Source organism: Gasterosteus aculeatus, chromosome 8 (genome assembly GCF_964276395.1).
Source record: "Gasterosteus aculeatus chromosome 8, fGasAcu3.hap1.1, whole genome shotgun sequence".
Lineage (NCBI taxonomy): Eukaryota > Metazoa > Chordata > Actinopteri > Perciformes > Gasterosteidae > Gasterosteus > Gasterosteus aculeatus.
The window spans coordinates 20,030,260-20,049,117 of NC_135695.1; the positions used below are offsets into that span (position 1 = coordinate 20,030,260).

Consider the following 18,858-nt stretch of genomic DNA (forward strand, 5'->3'; position numbering starts at 1 on the left):
GAGGCGGTGACGTGCTACTGCAGCTCAGTCCGCACCGGTCACCGTGCGGGGATGAAGACTCACGCGCACATCTAGAAGTTAAAGGCACTATTGGTGCTGCTCCATAAACTGCTTACACACGATGAACTGCAGAAAAGATGCAGAAACGCCGGTGGAAGAATTTATGTTACGTTATGTTACCATTTGGACCGGCTGTTATTTTGCGGTCAGATAATTTAACAGCGAATCAGTGCGCGTGCACGCTCTGCATTTTAGTCCTTCTTCCATACGGGCTTCACGGGCTGGTGATGATGGACGTGCACTCACGTGAGCTCTGCAAGTGAAAACCTCCGAGCGCTTAACCCGGTTCTATATTCTGCAGCCGCGCGTCCACTCAGTTCAGCTTAACTCAATATATTAGACTCAAAAGCCAAAACGTTATCGGTCTACCTGACAAGAACGTCCTCTGCTTCAGGGGAGGAAGGAGAGAACACTGAATTTAATTTAGGCTGTGAATGAACAGGCGAAGCAGCCGCGACAGAGGGGTTAAAATTAGTTTTATTATTATTTGATAGAGCAGAAAAAATTCAAAAGAAACAAAAATAAACAAACACTTTTCTTACATTTTTTTTTTTTTTTTTCCTCCATTCGGGCAGCACTGCACTGGGTTCTGCAGAGCCCCCGATCCCAGAAGCAAACGGAATGGTGATATTGTGACAGCAGCAGGCAGTAGTCAGGACAGCAGAGGGTTACACTTAGCTGGGGGGGGGGGGGGACTTCTGTACAACCTGGAAGATCTACCGATGCTACCGTAGACACAAATTCAAGAAGATAAAAACATGAAACTCTGTATGCTTGTGTTTCCATCGGCAACGCTTTCATAATAAATGAAAGGCCAACGGTACGGGGGGAGGGGGGCACCACCTTTCAGTGTGGATCCTAATAATAATAATAATAATAATAATAATAACGGGGGGCTTAAGAGAGCAGGCTGGACACAGGAGAGCGAGCTGTCTCTTTCTAAATGGACCGCTATTGGGGGGGAAGATAACGGCCCGGATGGTCAGAATATTTTGTGTGAGGTTTTTAAAAACACATCCCTCTCTCTCTGTCACCCCCCCCCGGGCGTCAAGACACTAACGACAGCACGTTGTTAACCAAACACTAGCGTATCCTGTGCTGCTGCGACCTGATAGAAACGCTCGTGTGAGGAACCGACACACACACACACACACCTTCATTTGAAGATGTGTGTTGCTATGGGGGGGGGGGTTGCATAACTAGTTTCTGAACTGATCGTAGAGGAGAGTGGGAGCCACTGGACGCACGTGTGGGAAGTTGAGTGGTGATCCACTTAAACCTGGGACATGAGCGTAATATATATATATATATATATATATATATATCTTAACTAACATGAGACACTATAAATAAACCCAGAGACAGTTTGTCTACAGAAGAAAAATAATGCACCACAATCTATGACTAAAAGCAAAAACAATGTCACTAATATGACATTCCTCACACCCTCAATATCCAGAGGGCTCAAATAAACTAGACACCTTCTAGCAGAAGGGATTCCATTTGGGCTCCACTAGTTCTTTGGAAGGCTTTTCTCTCTTCTCGCTTTCTTTCTTTCTCTCTTTTTTTTTTCTTTTCTCATTATTCAATACGAATAGTCCTCCAAACATACCGTGTCTTTACATGAGTTAGTGACACCTTAAACTCCATTCTTCCTCTTTATCTTAGAAAAAACAAAGTATTTAAAAGTCGGCCACGACATGGAACCCAGCAGATGTAAAACCACCTCGACAGTAACATTAGCCTGTGAATTCTGACCACTTCCAAAGTATCAGGGAGCACAATATTCCAAACACAGTAAATGACTTACAGATGAACAGTCAGCCGTACAAAACCACCCAGCGGCGTCCACGTATCTCGTCCACGCCGCGGGTGAGAGAGCACACATCATTTTTAGTCCTTTTTTTTGTCTTTCTCCATTTTCTTGGTTTTTGCAAAGCTGAAGCAGTTATTGTGTCGTGGAGGGTCCTCGAAGCTCAACCACAGCCCCCCCCCCCCCCCCCCCCCCCCCCTCCTCCTCCTCCTCCGGTGCAGCCGCCACACGGGCCCAATCCTGTCCAGCCCAGACTGTGGGAGGGGAAGGACGTAAGGCGAAGAGAGTAATGGAGAGGTTGCATGGAGGAGAGAGGGGGGGGGGTTGTGTATTCATTCCCACCTTAAATCCAGGAGTTTATTTGTCTCTACTCACTACTCAACAATGCTGGAGAAGTTTGTACGAGCCCATGTAGGACCCCCCCGCCCCCCCCCCCCCCGACAGTAAACATGTCCCTCAATCCGGATCTCAGGAACCCGAGCTGTCGTCCACTCAAGGATGGTAGCAGAAAAAGAGCAGAAGGAATAACCCCCCCCCAGAAAACGCTGTTTGGACCAGAGGCGGAGTCGGCAGAAAGGATTGGATAGAGTGATCATGAGGACTGCTGTTATTGATATGAGGGGGGGGGGGGGGGGGGGGGGTAATAGTATTATATATTGCATTATTTCCATGTGTTGGCAGCCTGGGAGATGGAGCGGGAGGGAATCATGTCCAGCAGGTACTCCCGCTGGCGCTCCACGGCGGAGCTGGTCTTGTGGGCAGACAAGCTGGGGTTCACGTAGGCCATGGTCACACCTGTGAGGGGACAAACACATCGGGGAGGGGGGGGGGGGGGGGGGTGGTCAACGCGGCGCAGGTGGAGATAACAGCGAACGAGAGGACGTGCGAGCGACGCCTACCCGTGTTGCCGCCGCTCTGCTTCTTCCAGACGGCCACGTTGCCCTGGTTACTGCCGCCGGCGCTGACCTTCGCCCCCTGCTGCAGCGGGCGCGCCGCAGCGTGCTTGCCCGCCCTGCTGCCCAGCTGGGCCGCCGCCGCCGCCATCGCGCTCTGCAGCTGGGAGGAGGAGGTGAAGGAGTGGGCCACGCCGCGGGCGCCCATCGACTGGAGGTTGTGTGACATGTGAGACTGTGCGGGGGGACACGAGGCGGGGTTAATAAACGTGAACACCTTTTTTAAAAATAATTTTTAAAAACAGCGTGGGTCCATCTGCATCACCTGCTTGTGGCCGTGGTGCGCCGGCACGGACCGGTGCTGCATGGCGGCCCGGACGTGCTTGTACTGCTGGGACACCAGCACCTCGCTCTTGGACAGCGAGGGGGAGGAGGTGGATTTAGTGGAGGAGGACGAAGAGGACGCCGCCTGCTGCAGGATGCGCTGCTCGATCTCCTGCTCCTGCTGCAGGGCCTTCACGAAGGCCGCCTTCAGCCGGTTGGTGTGCTCGGCCTTCAGGGCCTTCTTCTGATTGGACGACATGCACTGGTCACAGAGGACGGTCCCGGCCTTCTCCTTTCTCCAGCGGGACGTAAAGTCCGTCTTGCACTGGGCGCACGTGTATGGCTCTTTGGGAATGCAGCTTGCAATGGCGGCGGCCGAGCCCAGATTACCTATTTTTTGGGAAACAGGAAGCTCCTTCAGAGAACATGCGACACACCAGGAGCACCAACGTACTCGCGGAGGGGGAAGCTGTACCCACCCCTGCCGTGCATCTCCAGAAGCTTTTGCACCACCTCCTCCAGCCCCAACAAGTAGATGAACTCGTTATTGGCCGCCGAGGGCAGGAAGTTGAACTCGGGGGCCGGGGGCTTGGGCGGGGGGATCTCCAGCAGCGTCTTCTCCAGCTGCTTGCGCAGGGCGAGCTTGGCGGCCGCCTGCCGGCTGGCCGGGGAGTCGTTGAGGTTGGAGTTGGGCGACACTGAAGAGCCTTTGAGGCTGGTCGGAGAGGCCTGGACACAAACACAACAGAACGCACTTCAGCAGGAGGCGGGTGGGGGATCTATGCCTTGCCATTATGACAGGATCCATATTCAACACGATAACGGTCGGTTGGTAAAGGTCCGTGCACGTCAACAATAACACATCCATATTTAATGATGCAGCAGCTTTTATGGATTGAAGACATTCAGTCCAGCTCCCTTTTCTCTTGGCTTCTCTTCGTTGTGGCGGATGCAACAAAAATAAATAAAAAGGCAACATACTAGCAAGCATCTAATCTGGGGTTAATGTGGTTTAATTAATGGGATTTTGAGTGGTGTTGAGAATGCTTGAAGTGCGTGTGGGAGAATAAACGGCCTCTGACTGAAGAGGAAATGTAGTTTGTAAAATGCTAAACACCGACAAACATGGAGTGAACCTTTTTTCAATACATTTCTAATTTTGGAATGAGATCATTACAGAAGACAAAGCCCCGTGATTCTCGCTGTGTGTGTGTGTGTGTGTGTGTGTGCGCGCGCCTGAGAGCTGCTGGACTATTGCTAAGAATACTTCGGTGGGTTAATAATACAAAATTGGAATGAAGCGATTTGACTAAAGACAAAGAACAAATCTCATTAAAGTGCAAAATAAAATTAATGACTTTCTCCCAAAATTGTGCTACAGTTAAAACATGCAACATGCATAAATATTAATTTCCGTTTCTATGAGTGTCGCGCTCGTGTCTTCACCTGCGGGATGTTGACCATGACATTATTGTTGGCCACGTTAGCCACCCGGATGAGTCCCTGCTGAATGATCCTCTGGCCCTGAACCTGGACATTGGGCACAGAGGCCCTGGGAGCCAGCAGGAGCGGCGGGGGCCCCGAGCCGCTGTGCTGATGCTGCTGCTGGCGTAGACTGGCTATCTGCTGGGGAGTCACTGCGATGGGCTGACGGTGAAGAGGAAAAACCAGAGGTTAACAAAGAGCCCTTCGACTCGCTTCCTTTGGGCGAGTGCTTCAGAGCCCCCCCACCCCGCCCCGCTCACCTGGGCCCCTCTGACCAGGGGTGGCATGACTATCTGAGAGTTTTGTTTGGACGGCATGTGTTGCCCTCCCCGCACCAAAGGAGGAGGGATCACCGTGCCCGAGCTTCGACCGGTCACCTGTGAACACAACAGAGCGTCTTAACATTCAGGACAGAACAGGAAAGCCCAGTGACTCGAGATCGGCCGGAACGAGGCGCAGCTACCTGGAGGGGTCCTTTGCTGGATGTGATGCTACCTCTCACCAGAGGAGGAGGAGTGGCCGCAGCGCCACCCAACTGGACATGAACGCAGTGCAACATTACTCTCAAGAAATGGATACGCATACGTTTTAAGAAAAACAGTAGTAGCAGCAGATACAAAAGATTCCTGCCGATGGGTTTTACCTTCTGCACATTGCTCTCCTTCTGGATCTGGCTCTGTCGCAGTTTCTTGAGCAGCACCAGCTTGGCCTCCTGGAGTCTCAGTTCCTCCTTCAGCTGTTTGATGATGCACTCCCTCTCCTCAGGAGAACTCTTCTACGGACGCCACATTGGATTAACAAAAAAAAAAAAAGGGGAGGGGAAAAGTTAGCGGACGTTCATCACCGTTGGCCAAAAAAGTAAACGGCGTTCTCCTACCATGAGTTTATCCGTGTCGGTCTTGGAGAAGCAGTGGCCGTTCATGAGAGGGCTGGACGACTCGTTGTCCGACAGCACGATGACATCATCCGGCGACGCCGGCTGCCGCTCACTCTTCACGTCGCTGAGGGGAGAAAACGACCCCGTTGAGGATTTGTCTCGTCTGTCATGAGACTGAACAACGCACAGACTGCCGTGAACTTCTGCGGTTCTGCCTCACGGCCAGTAGGTGGCGGTGTGAAGCAAATGACATCACCGACCCGCCGCGGCGCAAATGTGTGCTGGGACACACAAGAAGACAAGAGCCAGGAGATCAATAATGGAGTAATGGCGGCACAGGGGAGATCACAACCAGCCATTACGTGGCGTCACACAACACACACTTCCTGCCCTCTTCCTCGCCACAGACACGGCCGACCACGACAACACGCCAACCACAGGGCAGCCGTTTGGTTTTTTTTACAGAAGAAAAGACTTAAAGCCTTTGATAAAACGTTAAGTGGCTTTTCCTGAGGACTCAGCGGAACAAAGGGCCACTAGTGGCGAGCTGCGTAGGCCTCCATCCTGGGAGGGGTGGAGATTACAAGTAAAAGGGGTGGTTGTCATTTTTTGGCGTGTGGGGAACAAAACTGCCTCCTTCACAGCGGGGGTCTATGAGGTCGGCGACCCGCCGGATGACGGCGTGTAAGAAGTCATGAGAAGCCGTGCACGCAAACGCGCAGCCGGCTTACGTAATTGTTCGGACGGCAGGCTTCGAGCTTGGGCCCACGTTTGCCACCGACACAGGGCCTCACCCCTCGCCTACCTCCGCGGCGAGGCCTCCCCCCCCCTCCCCTCCCCTCCCTCCGCGGCGAGGCCTGTGGCCTAGCTGCATCGGCACAGCCTGGGCCTCGCCTCTGGCCTCCCTCCCAGCTGCCGACGCCAAAGTCACAAGCCGAGCTCCGGTGGAGACAGTGGAGAGGGTGACAGTGAGGGGGGGGCCGGGAGGAGGGGGGAGAGAAGAGGGGGGAGGGGAATACATGGCCCGGAGCCAACCTATTGTGTACACACTCTCTCTCACTCAGTCACTCACTCACTCACTCCTTCACACGTCCCCTCCCCCACGCTTGCTTACTTGTTCGTCTTCTATTCTCCAACTCACGGACTCAGTTCTTCGCACTTTTGCACGCACACACAAACACACACTTCTCTGCGATCGTTTCGATCCTCGCAACAGCTGTGCAACGGTTTCCCTCAACAGAGGCGCTCGCTTCAGAAGAGTCGCCTCTCTGCCGTGTGGTTTGTACTCGCATCGGGAGATGAGACTTTCTGCAGACAAGCAATCACAACACGAACCGCAACAAACTACTGTTTAACTTTGCACCTCGGCTTAGGAGACGAGGAAACGTCGTGGATGCCTCGCACTTCCTGGAGAGGAAGACGTTTCCGATAAGTGTGTGCACGGCCAGACGCACGGGGCGTCAGTGCGTGCACGCGCCAACCTGCTTCCACGTTATCAGATCATTTTCTGCACACGTGTTAGACTAGTCTTACCCACCTGTGGCCCAACACTGTTGCGCATCCTATTTTTTTTTGGTTTTCGGGTCATTCCATTTACCAAAGCGCTGAAGCCTTTGCTCTCCTCCCGAGTCCTGCGGCTCCCTTCGCTCGCATGCGACATGGTAAACCGTGGCGGAAACGACCAGCATCACAGACGGGTGACGCAGAGGCTCTGTGGGCCGACTGGCTGCTGCTCTCTGTATCCACCAGCTTAATCCAGCGTCACAACACACGGCAGCTTTGTTACGTAAGCTCCAGAGTTTCTGCATGTCCCGGCCTCCCGCCGACCCGACCGCCGGGTTGCTGAATCAGTCCTTATTGGGCGCAGTGAGATGGTCCATAGTCATTTAAAAAAACATGAAACAGATGGACACCCCCCCCCCAAAAAAAAGAGTTCAGTCACATATTTATTCAAATGTAAAATGTAAAACAGCAGAAGGGAGAAACGCTTTCCATTACGAGAAACAACTCAACACGTCGGCTCGCGCTGCATTTATACAAACTCTGCAGCAAACAACAATAAGGCGGCCACCTTCGCGGGGAGAGAGCGCGCAAACACATGCTGGGGGTTAAACAGGGGGTCAAAGGTCACGCCACACGCAGGGCCGCCGCGCTCAGAGCTGAATCCCCTCTCTGTTCCGCTTTAACCGTCACGTCCGTGTGTGCATCCATCGGCCTTACAAACACGGGACATTTTCTCTGTGTGGTCATGTGACACGCCCACCTCCCCCCCCCTCCTTCCTCCAACGGCTCCTTCCAATGTGGAAACCATGGCAACGGCCAGTTGGAACCAGTTTGTGACACGCAGCCTTCATTTTGTGTGAAGTGTGAGGCAGAGTTCAGGTGCTGCCGAGGCAGAAAATGGAGCCCGGCCCTCAAAACTTCACAAAATGGGGGCAGGCTGCCGACGACCACACAGCGACTTCCTGTACGGCTCCTGTCAGACCACTCGCTGGTGCAAAGTGAAGAGAGAAACCCGAAACTCCGGCAGACACGATCGCGACCCGCAACGGCGCCTGCAGGCGCGAAAGCCGACGCCTGGAGTGCATAAATAATCACAAGTTTTCAAACAAACTCCTGCGCAGAAATGCAGGGAAATAGTTTGGCCTCGGCTCGTGTGAAGCGCCGCTCGCCATTCACAGCCTCCTCCTTTTTACCCAAGCGATGGCCAAACAGCAGCACAGAAGTACGGACACTGGACTACAGTCCGCTTCTTTGCATCTTACACCCTCACATAAAGTGAGCGGTTGTAAACTTAACTATAGTGCTTCTTGACCCAACATGTTTTATTGAGTTTATTCTGCAGCACCGGAGCCCAGCAAGCAGGAATAGCTGCAACTGGTCACTGTCAACGGAACAACAATTATGTTCCTCGATGATGCAAAGCCCCCCCCACATAACAGCAACAGATCAAGCGTTCCAGGCCTCGGTTCCTCCGCTCACCTCTTGGACGTGCTCATGTCGACGGGCTCGTCTCCGGTCAGCACCTCCACTTTGATGGTGGCCTTCACCTCCCCAGCTTTCAGGATGCTGGCCGGGACCCGGGCGGCGTGCTCGCTGCTCGGCTTGTCGCCCTCATCCCCGGATCCCGCCGCGGCCGGGAGGGGCGCTCCCGCCGCGTCGCCCTTCTCCAGCTTGACCCGTTTGCTGTCCGCGTCCTCCGGGGGCTCCAGGGGAGCCACGTGGTCCTTCTCCAGAGCCCGCTTCTGGCTGCGCGTTTGACGCACCGCCTCCTCTGACATGGCTGCTCTCACCCTGGGGGGGGGGACACGGGGGACGGTTGGTATGCAATAAGACCGCGTAAACAAGTAGAACCGGCTACCTCGGGGCCGTGCGAGTGGATTCAAATTAGATGGCACAGTACCGGTTTGCACAGCAGATGGATATAAATAAAAGCTTCACCGCATCATTATGGTAGAGGTTTCACCGAGTGGGCAAAAAGGTAGCAGCGCATTGTGTGTGTGTGTGTGTGTACATACAGTTTATTAGAAGGCAAATAAATGCTCCGACTCCCAAAACACAAAACTAATTACCATGTTTTAAAAGCCGGAGAAACCTGCTGATTAAATAGAAGTTAGCCACAGCTCATCATCGTGTCACACACACACACGCACGCACGCACGCACGCTAGACTCGCAGTTAAGGTGGACCTGTTATTCCAATAAATGACAAGGCGCTCCTTTGTTTTGTAATATTTCTATCACTTGAGTAGAAGCAACCTAGAACTCTGCACAGGTCCGTTGAGAACAAAGCACAGTTGTGCAACTGGACCGAAGTGGACCGTAACCGTGCCGACGGATTAGGACCAAGCGAGCCTGAAATAAACAATGCAGCAGGAGCACTGAAATCTCAATTTTATTTGAAATAGAGACAAAACTAGAGGCCTGCATTGCCAGCTGTACAGGGTCAGTGCTAAAGGACATCTACAGTATCATGGTTTAGGATGACAGACGCTGGTTAAATCACTTTGATGGGAGTATTGCCATATCAACAACATTTTATTCCAGACTAATAGAGATGCCATTAATGTGTTTGTTTCATAAAGACATCACCGGATTTACAAACCAAACACGGCGCGGGAGTCCATGAATTATCCTCCTTGTAATATGCAAGTATTGTTTTTGGAGTTCTGTCCGTATACACGGCCATGTCACTGCCAGCGCACCAGATGCTGACCCAAATCTCACCGCGTCCCACCGAAGGATATTACACGTATTACACAGCAGAAAAAAGGGCCACACGGAGCAAACCAAATGTAGGACATGCACTCATTATGGAACAGGCACATTCTCACGAAGCACCACTTTCATAATAATGAAGAAAACAACAATGATGATGATGAGTACACGTCGACAACAGAAGTACATCTGATATGGTAGTGGGTGATTTGGGGCCAAATATGGACCTTGTGTATCTGAACTGAGAGCGGACTCTAGGTCTCCATCGTCCCACGTGACATCATCACTGCTCCACATGCCCTTATCCAAAGACTCACATACAGCGCTTCCCCGAAAAACCGGTTCAGACTGGTCTCCTCAGACTGGTTGAGAGAAGACGCAGGTTTAACCCCTGGAGAGCCAGAGCGGCCGAAGGGAGGGAGGGAGACTGAGAGGACACAGGCACGTCCCACACAGGGAGGGAGGAGGGGCATGGGACTTACTTTGTCTTCGGACATTTCAAAACATGTCCAACAGACCTCTTGTGTGGGGGCGTTTGGGGTGTGGACGCGTCAGCCGTATGAATAACTGGTGTTGCAATCAGGAGTCAAAGATTGCCGACAGGCATAAACATCTTGATGCCCACCATCCGGAATATTTGATCCATATCTGAAAGAGGTTTAAAGAGTCCAAAGAAAAGGTCGCAATTCCCCGGAAGAATCCTACGCACATCCACCGCAAAGCAACGCACGCAGATCTGCTCTCCAGCAATTTCGACAACCCGCCGTCTGCAGCACGGTTGCAGCTTGTTTTCTGCACATCTGCAAAGTTTTTGCTTCCTCCTTCACTGGAGACGAGACACACTAACCCAAAAAACATCCCAAACGAAACAACTACGCGGCAAAAGCACTGACACGGACAGATGTGTCCCGCTGTACCAGCCGTGGACACAAAGGCCGTCTATCCGCCAGAGACGACAGTGGGTTGTTATGTCGACACAGACACACACACACGGCTTCAGAATCCGCACTTTCCTGTAAGATTGAGAAGACGCAGCTGCGTCGGTGTGGCAGTGGACCGAGCCGTGTACAAAGTGATTAAACTCTTTGGGAGGACACAGGAGGGGGGGTCCTCAGGTTGGCGACGGCTTCCTTTGTCCCGGGAGAGCCGCGCGGCTGCTAAGCAACGCGCGTGGAACACACCGAATTAAGCCGTCGCTCGCGCATGTGTGGTGATTACGGGTGGTGTGTGCGCACTCCAAAGTTACCGTGTGTGCTGGCACCGATTGTTGCGTCACGCTCGAGTTCACCGGGCCTTTTAGTGAAGGGAGCCCATTGTCTATTCAGCGCCTTGATTCTACAAAGGAGCCCCGAGGCCGGGATGTGAGATCCGAGGACATTCACAAACTCCAGGTTATCGGAACCTCTCGGGACCGTTAAAATGCAGTTCCATCACATTCAGCGCACGTCGCCATAATGATGCTTTTTGCAACATCAGCCGCCGCACCGAAGCCGGTGGTGGTTCCGTCGCCCACTTGGGCTCAGACGTCAATTTTGATGGAAATTGGACATCAGGATTTTGTTTTCCACTGACAGGCAATCAGCTGAAAGAAAGATCCACACTCAATGCTCGAAGCGTTCCTGCCAGTTACGCTACTCCCAGAGCTGCATCCATCCAGCGTGTAAAACCAAGTGAAACTGACACTACAATCTCACGGACGCGCCCGACTTGTCCATCATGAAGTCCACAGGGAGCCGCCGCCCACCCCGGACCGCTCGGGCCCGGAGCAGCGCTGCCTCTTCACGTCCACAATTGTGGATCAGAGGTCCGCCCCGGTATCCGTTTCACACCATCGGTCCGGCCAGCCTCGTCGCATTACACTACTTTGATTTACGAGTCACGCAGGAGGGGGGGCGGGGGGAGGGGGGCATGCAGTCGAGGGCCAGGCTCGGATTACAGGAAACTCAGGCCTTTTCTAAAAAAAAAAAAATCGGGTTCAGAAACCGTCTGCTCCTGAAACGAGAACACGTGACTGTCTTCCTGTTGATTTTGGATGCGCGTCTTATCTGCGTGGCGCGCTTCCAGTTTATGGCAGGAAATCCAAGCACAGAGTTCAAAGCTGAACCCTTGAGTGGATACGTCACAAAAAAGGCATCCGCATAACGTTGGTGACACATTGAACAAACATTCTCTACACAGGTTCCAGCGTTAACCTTTTCAAAAAGTGGTCGCCGGGCAGGAAACCAGGCTTCACTTTTGGGTTGTTTGAGTTGCTGAAACTAAATTGCCGTTTTTGGCCACCTTCCTTTCTGAGCAGTGACGGTGCAATGCCACTGTGTGTCATTTTGAGAATGATGATTTATTTGGGATGCCGGTCTTTGTTATCCACATTGTGTGAAAAGGCGCTTGCCACCTAATCTCACCTCATGAAGATACATCACTTTGAAATGCAAACCCATTACCGCGTTACAACAGCACAGGAAAATGGCGAAAGGGTGAGAAGGAGAGCAGGAGATTGCCGCCAGTGATTAGTGATCTGCGTCTGCTCCTCCCGGGAGACCGTGGAGGAGGAGTGCACGCGTGTCCCTCTCGTTTTATTCAGAATAATAAGGCCTAAGGGCAAAGCCCATCTTGCAACAAAACAAAGGACGAGGGCGTTTCTACTGCCCACCGAAACCATTGTACAAAGTCGTTTAATTTACTAAACAGTAACTGCATCAAAGCACGCCGGCTCAAAAATCGATGCGCTTAATAAATGGCCATTTATCTTCCCGGGCTAAAATGAAGCTTCTTAAAATTCGATGGGGGCATGTGGCGCTTAGTGCAGCCGGATAGGATGCAGGATAAGATGCTATTGACCGAATGAAAAATGGAAATCTTGTGGCCTCGATTGACACTACAGGTTTTATTCTAGAGCGTCCGGTAGTTCACAGAAAGCGGATCAATGGCAAACGCCCCTCCAAGCAGCACGCAAGGCTCTCATCTCCAACCCTAATGATCTCCCCACTGGGACCGGGCCCAGCCCGCCAACACATTAACAGCCATTTTAAAAATACTGAGGCTTTCCAACAGCGTCCTTGGGGTTCAGTGGGGGGGAAACAACAAGTATATGGTACAATAAAAGCAATATGTGTATGGATTAGTATCGCTCAATAAAAAGCAGTGGCTAAGCTAACCTGCTTTTGGTAATATTGAATTAGCTGAAAGTAGCACATGACGAGGCGGTGAATATCTAAGATTCATGGTGATTGTTTACTACTCATCGCCACAAAGGTTACTTCCACTTTAATTACACCTAATCGGACTCATTAAAATGTTTTTTTTTTTTTTTTTAATTACAAAATAATTTCAGGCTATCAGAGCCACGCTTTTTTCCCTTTGGGATATCGCTTAATTAGAAGAAAAATAAAATCTGACTACCTATGCTAATCCGTGCTCAGCGAACTAGGAGTGGGGGCAGGGACTTCGCTGAGGTGGTGCCACAGTTGGGGGAGGGAGGAGGGCGCAGAGCGCATGTGGTTAGCGGAGCCATAACCAAACTGTACCCAAGTGAAAAATACTCTTCCTTGTCTTCGCTCTCCCTCACTGCTTCGTCCTTCCTTCCACCCTTCCCTGCCTCACACACTCCCCTCCTCCTGAGTCGTTCTGCTGTGGGCTCGGCCAGCCCAGAGTGTGTGTGTGTGTGTGTGTGTGTGTGCGCGTTCCTACTGGTTGTGTCCCGAACGCCAAGGGTTAAGCCCCTGCCATTTTAACGCCACTGACAGATCAGACCATTAGGGTGTTACCTAACAAAATGGAAGCCTTTAACCCTGAATCTGCCAGGCTGCCTGTGTGTGTGTGTGTGTGTGTGTGTGTGTGTGTGTGTGTGTGTGTGTGTGTGTGTGTGTGTGTGTGAGCAAGAGGGAGCCCGGGCCACACATAGTGTCTCTATGTGTGCGCATGTCTCCACCTGGATTCTCCCTCAGCAACGTGACAACGACAACAAGCCCCGGAAATGAAAGCAGGCGCAGCACTTATCAATGCGTGACAACACATTAGAACACACTGATGTACTTTATTGTTACAAAGAGAGAGGACCAACTAAAGGGGAAGCCGTACTCAATGTTTGGTATGTTTGATTTGGGGTCTCGGGGTCGGTTACAAGTGCAGAAAGCAAAAAATGTTTATTGAAATATTCTTTAACGTTCACCAGTGGCTGGCTGGGCGTAATTCTTCCTACAGAATTTAAATTCTGACATGGTGTCGATGGGAAAAGGGCATTAAAAAAAAAAAGATATCACAAACAATCACACTAACAGCTAAGACAGCTGACGATCGACACCTCGTGCACCCGGATACACATTTCCGCTTAACTTGTTGTGGGACACAAACGACTGTTTGGGTCACATGCCACACGGACAGGGCGGTTTGGGACGAATACTCTGTTCCATCCTGAAAACTAAGTCACAAATAGAAAGGACGCATCCTTCCTGCATCTCTTCGGGGATTGGCGGGCCCGTGTAGTCCCACATGTGCAATGCATAAAAGCCCTCGGTGGCCTTTCGAGCCATTGCACCAGACATCATTTACTGACCATAGAATGACACAAAGAATGTGGAGGTCATGGCGTTCTTAAGCAACTTATAATCACTAGTCAACCGTCTGCCGCAGTTTTAAGCCTAAAATCAATGGATACACTTTCTAAACACAAATGTTCACTCGCTATAACAGACGGGGATAATCTCCAATTGCAGCCAAATTGCTTCCAAATGGTTACTGCATAATCCTATAAAACCAGAAGCACGTACCCACATGCAGACTGGAGGGCCAGGACACAAGCAGACTGCTATCAGATTACATTTCTCAGAAATGGACGGTGGCAGGAAGTGACCAGAGTGGGGAGAGAAGGGAGGGAGGTGAATGGTGCACAGAAATACCGTGTACCCGACAGGATAACCAGGAGCTGTGCATCAGCAGCGCACAACGCTGAAGATCACAGCCGGGCAAAGTGGGGTCGCTTGTCACATTTTTTTTTTTAAATGACTTTCACTAACTGTTAGAACGGAGAGAATTAAAACAGTGATCAGCAGCGGATTCAGATATGAAAAAGTAATTAAAAAAGGATTTCCGGTGCACAGACTGGTGGTAATTGGAAATTAACTGCTTGCAAATTGAAGCTGAGGTCGACTGGTCTTCTGGGGCATTATTAGCCAGCATACAGGTATACGGTATCTATGCCAAACCAGCTTTACGAATGAGCGTGCCTTTTCTTACTGGAGTCACAGCAGTCATAAACAAACACGCATTCTATCAAAATTGTCAAAATCTTTTTTTTTTATCGGAGGACACCCACAACCGTTAATGAAACAAGGCTGCATAATTAAGTTTAAACGACAATCCGTGGCACAAGATGAGCCTTTACGTGGGCAAACCCCAAATCACCACGGGTGTGGCCAAGCTCCTGTTGTACTTGTCAGCACACGCAACAGGTCATGGATGTAATAACAACAACTCCTCCACATTAAAAATTCCATTCTCAGACATTTGAGTTTGGGGGTTTTACTCCACTTGAAACCCACATGAGCATGTTTATGAGCGATTAAAGCTGGTCTGCCCGTTTCCAAAACAGGGGTGAAGAACAGCAGGAGCTAATGACAGGAGTCGAGTTTGCACTCAAACATAATAATGATTTGTATTGTAATCAGAGAATATGAAGCGGTTCTTCATCAAGGAAGAAACTACAAGCATGTGTGACCTTTCCGACCTGGACTAGTAGTTGTTGTTTTTTAAGTACCAAACTTTCTCCTATTTGATCGATTTTAGATGCAGCAAAAAAAAAAAATAATTCAATGCCCAGGTTATTTCTTAAAACCATGATATGTGCCATCATACCCAAGAACAACTGGTCTAGAATATCACAATTTTCCTCACGATAGGCGCTGGATGATGGACTCATTCATTAGGGGCATTCTGAATGACGGTGTGCTTCAGGAATGATAACCAGGTCATTCATTTCCTCATGCAGCGCTGAAGACAACCGATGGCGTGTGCCGAACCCGTCACAGAAACTGCCGACCATTTCAGGCATTTTTGTTTCATCTTTCATCTCGCGCGACAACATAAAACTTCACCGGATTCTGCCCAACGCCAAAAAACGCGTGCACGTCACCACCGAACCCAGCGTTTAACCCCAGCCATCCACAAGCGTTCAACAACATTTATTTAAACCAGCATCCACATGGTATGTTCATCAAGCTAGCGTGTTTAACGCAAAGCCAGTCTTTGGTGGTTAATGCCTCAGCGTTGCTTTACATGCTACTTGCATCTCACGCGATGATCCGTGCGCCGCCATTGCCGCCAACAGAAAATTGTCTGGAGCCGGGATTTGGCTGTGCACTCTAGTGAAAAAACACCTCATTGTGGTCGTCATAAACTGGGAAACTTACTGGTGTGAACCCTTGTTTTGATGACTATGAAAATACATGTTCACACAATCCACATGAGACGTTACCCGTCCAAGTTGGCATGTTAGGGCTGGCAGGTAGATGGATGTTTAGCAGACTTGGTTACCAAACTGATAATACAGGTGTCAGGACATGTTGCTATGCCGTACTGCTGTGCACTGAGGGGAAAACTAAATGCAGTATTTCATTGGGCGTCATGCGATTGGACCGTTGTGGCTATAAGCTGGTTTTTACTCACTGTACAGTGGTTTGTAGTGAACGTAGTATTTGTGTTATCACGAAAAGGCCACGCTCAACTCATCACCCCCAAACGTACCTCTTGCAGGGAGGTTGGTCACGCTGTTAACACGTATGCTTGAATCAATATGAAGTCCAACAGGGCAAACAAGAAACCGGTCAGCCAAATCTCCAAGAATTGCTCCCCTTGGGCTGCGTGAATCACCCGAGACCCAGTGGCCGAAAGAACTACTCACTGCCGCTGGCATTTGATGCAAACGGACAGGGCGGGTTAACTATTTTTGCACCCTGTCCTCTTTTTTCACTCAGGCTTCTCGGTGCCGGACCATTACCAATCCTGGGACCCCATCTCATTCAGCATTTCTCCCTCCCCTGGCTGTTGTTGCCTCATTCCAGATGTTTTGGATCTGGAACTTTATCCTCACAGGGGATTCAGCATCGTCTTTAGTCTCTGAGCATGATGCCCTCGTGTATGGTTGTGATTGTGTGTATAACCACTGCTCAAAATAAGAAATATAGATATGCATAGCCTTAACAATGAGCAACGTGCCTTTTAATCTGTAAGACACAATTAACGAAACCTGGTGTGAGATGGAAAATAAGATGTGTCATCAAAACGTTTCAGCCTTGATCGAGCGGAATGAAGGAGTGGATTTGGAGTCACGCCTGTCCAGTCAGGGTTTTTCATTAGAGGCGCCACTCCTCGGGCGGATCCAAGGCCAATCACAAAAATGCAAAGCGACACGTGTGCCCCATCACTAGCCGAGGGTGCAAATACTCCTCTAGAAAGGGGGGCACTTCTCCAGCATACGCAGGGATGTACAGTGCTGCAGGTCATCCCAAACGCACCTCAAAGACAGGTGAAGAGACAACGGATTTGAACCGACCACTCATTAACAACAAGACCCGGGGTTCATTGCCACCTCGCTGTGGACGCTGTGGAAAAAAAGATCCTCAAATGCTACAATAAGTCGGATGTATCTCACAATCCACATGACATTATCCCATCACGTCACGGCCTCGCAGTGCTGGACCGGAAGTGAACGGCGCAGTGCGTGTTCAGCGTGCCCTTAGACTTGAGCACAGGACACCTCATTACAGTGATAAAGTGGTGAATTTCATCTCATGTTCTCAAAACTGTTGGTGTTCTGGCGGAGACACGGAGAACGCGTCTGGTCGTCTGTAGTGGGTCGATCGCTACCACACCGTCGCGGACGGACACACACACACACTCACACCCCGAACGGAGGCACCGCCGTCCACCATTGCGCCTCCATAAAAAGGCTTTTCACGGTCGAGCTAATCCGACAAAGTTCTGAGATCAGTGGCCGATGAAGCGGTAATCGTGGCCATCCGCGGCTGAGAACAGTCGGCTTGGCGACAACCGGCGACGATACTGGTTATTGTGTTCATGAACTTCCGTGACCCGACTTCACCCAAATAATGTCCCCATTATTTCCAACTAACTCGTCGTCAACAACAACAAGCTACCCCATGCTAACGTTAACTTGCCAACAACAACCTGTCCATCTGTCCGGCTACGAGACGAGTGGCTAGCCGACGCGAGCTAACAGTCGTTACCACCGGGTACAGAGATTACCAGAAAGTCTCCGAACAACGAGGCACGTCGCGCGTATAAACGCAAGCCTGCGTGTTGTGATAAGTTAGCTTCGAGGTCCACACGCGTCCGGAATAGCGACACGCGACAGACAATGAAACCGACCCCAACCCAGCTAAAGTGTCGAGGGGCTAGCTAGCGAGCTAGGTTAGCCTGCTAGCGCTAACTCCCTGGACACTCGGCTGCCCCAGACAGACAGCCGCTAAACGTATTCACCCGTAATGAAGCGTTGATTGCGCTCAGACGCTGTTCCGTCACAGAGTCCTGTAGCGTAATGAGGGTTAAACTATAAAAATAACTTACATTATATCACACTAGAGATGCATCACTGTACAAGTTTGCCGGGGGAGAAGTTTGTTTAAATATTCATCGACTTTCGAGGCGGTTTGTCCTCGGCGGTCCGTGCTCGCTAGGTGTATGCGTGTAGCCGAGCGACACACAAACTGTTACCTTGCACGTTAGCTTAGGCTATGCTAGTTAGCTTAACTTAACGTTAGCAGCGCTAACGCCGACAGAGGAAGAAAAAAAAAAAGAAAAGAAAACTCAACTTCGCCGTAATAATTGAGCTAATTGAAAATGTAAATATGGGATTAGTTGACGCGATAATGTAAAGTGTGGACTTACGAAGTCTAGGAGGATGCTTGGCCGAGTTTCCCCCCACGCGATGTTCAGATGTTTGATGTTAGTAACGCGGTGGCTTCGGCGTAAAAAAAAAAAAAATCCCGGGGATCCCCTCTCTGCTGTCCGCTGCCACTCCGGCTGATAATGTAACGAGCCACCGCGGACGGCGTCATGCTGCGTTCACACACACCTCGGAAATGTTAAAACCGCCCACTGCTGGGCCGCGAGGATAAATGTTGCGTTCGGAAGAAGACGGAAGAGACAGCACGTGAAGGGAGAATGAAACGAAAC

At 50.7% G+C, this 18,858-nt stretch overlaps 1 protein-coding gene across 2 annotated transcripts; it reads right to left on the reverse strand.

Annotated features, from left to right (window-relative positions):
• Positions 1–519: 519 nt before the first annotated feature.
• On the reverse strand, positions 520–18,846 carry gatad2ab (GATA zinc finger domain containing 2Ab). 2 transcript variants are annotated; one of them, XM_040184576.2, is made up of 11 exons: positions 18,571–18,846; positions 8,435–8,746; positions 5,453–5,576; positions 5,219–5,350; positions 5,039–5,110; positions 4,836–4,952; positions 4,537–4,737; positions 3,570–3,819; positions 3,092–3,480; positions 2,773–3,001; positions 520–2,668 (listed from the first exon to the last, which is right to left on the reverse strand). In XM_040184576.2, the coding sequence occupies exons 2-11, from the start codon at positions 8,731–8,733 to the stop codon at positions 2,535–2,537; spliced, it is 1,947 nt and encodes a 648-aa protein (XP_040040510.2). In that variant the 5' UTR covers positions 8,734–8,746; positions 18,571–18,846; the 3' UTR covers positions 520–2,534. The 2 variants fall into 2 exon arrangements, with proteins under 2 accessions (XP_040040510.2, XP_040040509.2); XM_040184575.2 differs by having other exon boundaries at positions 18,250–18,651.
• Positions 18,847–18,858: the final 12 nt, after the last annotated feature.

What these genes read in the sequence shown, in the direction of transcription:
- gatad2ab (XM_040184575.2), bottom strand. An exon ending in GACATGAGCACGTCCAAGAG is followed by an intron (nt 5,577 to 8,434) that starts GTGAGCGGAGGA and finishes TTCTCCCCTCAG; the next exon opens with CGACGTGAAGAGTGAGCGGC. An exon ending in CGCACCACGGCCACAAGCAG is followed by an intron (nt 3,002 to 3,091) that starts GTGATGCAGATG and finishes CCCCCCGCACAG; the next exon opens with TCTCACATGTCACACAACCT.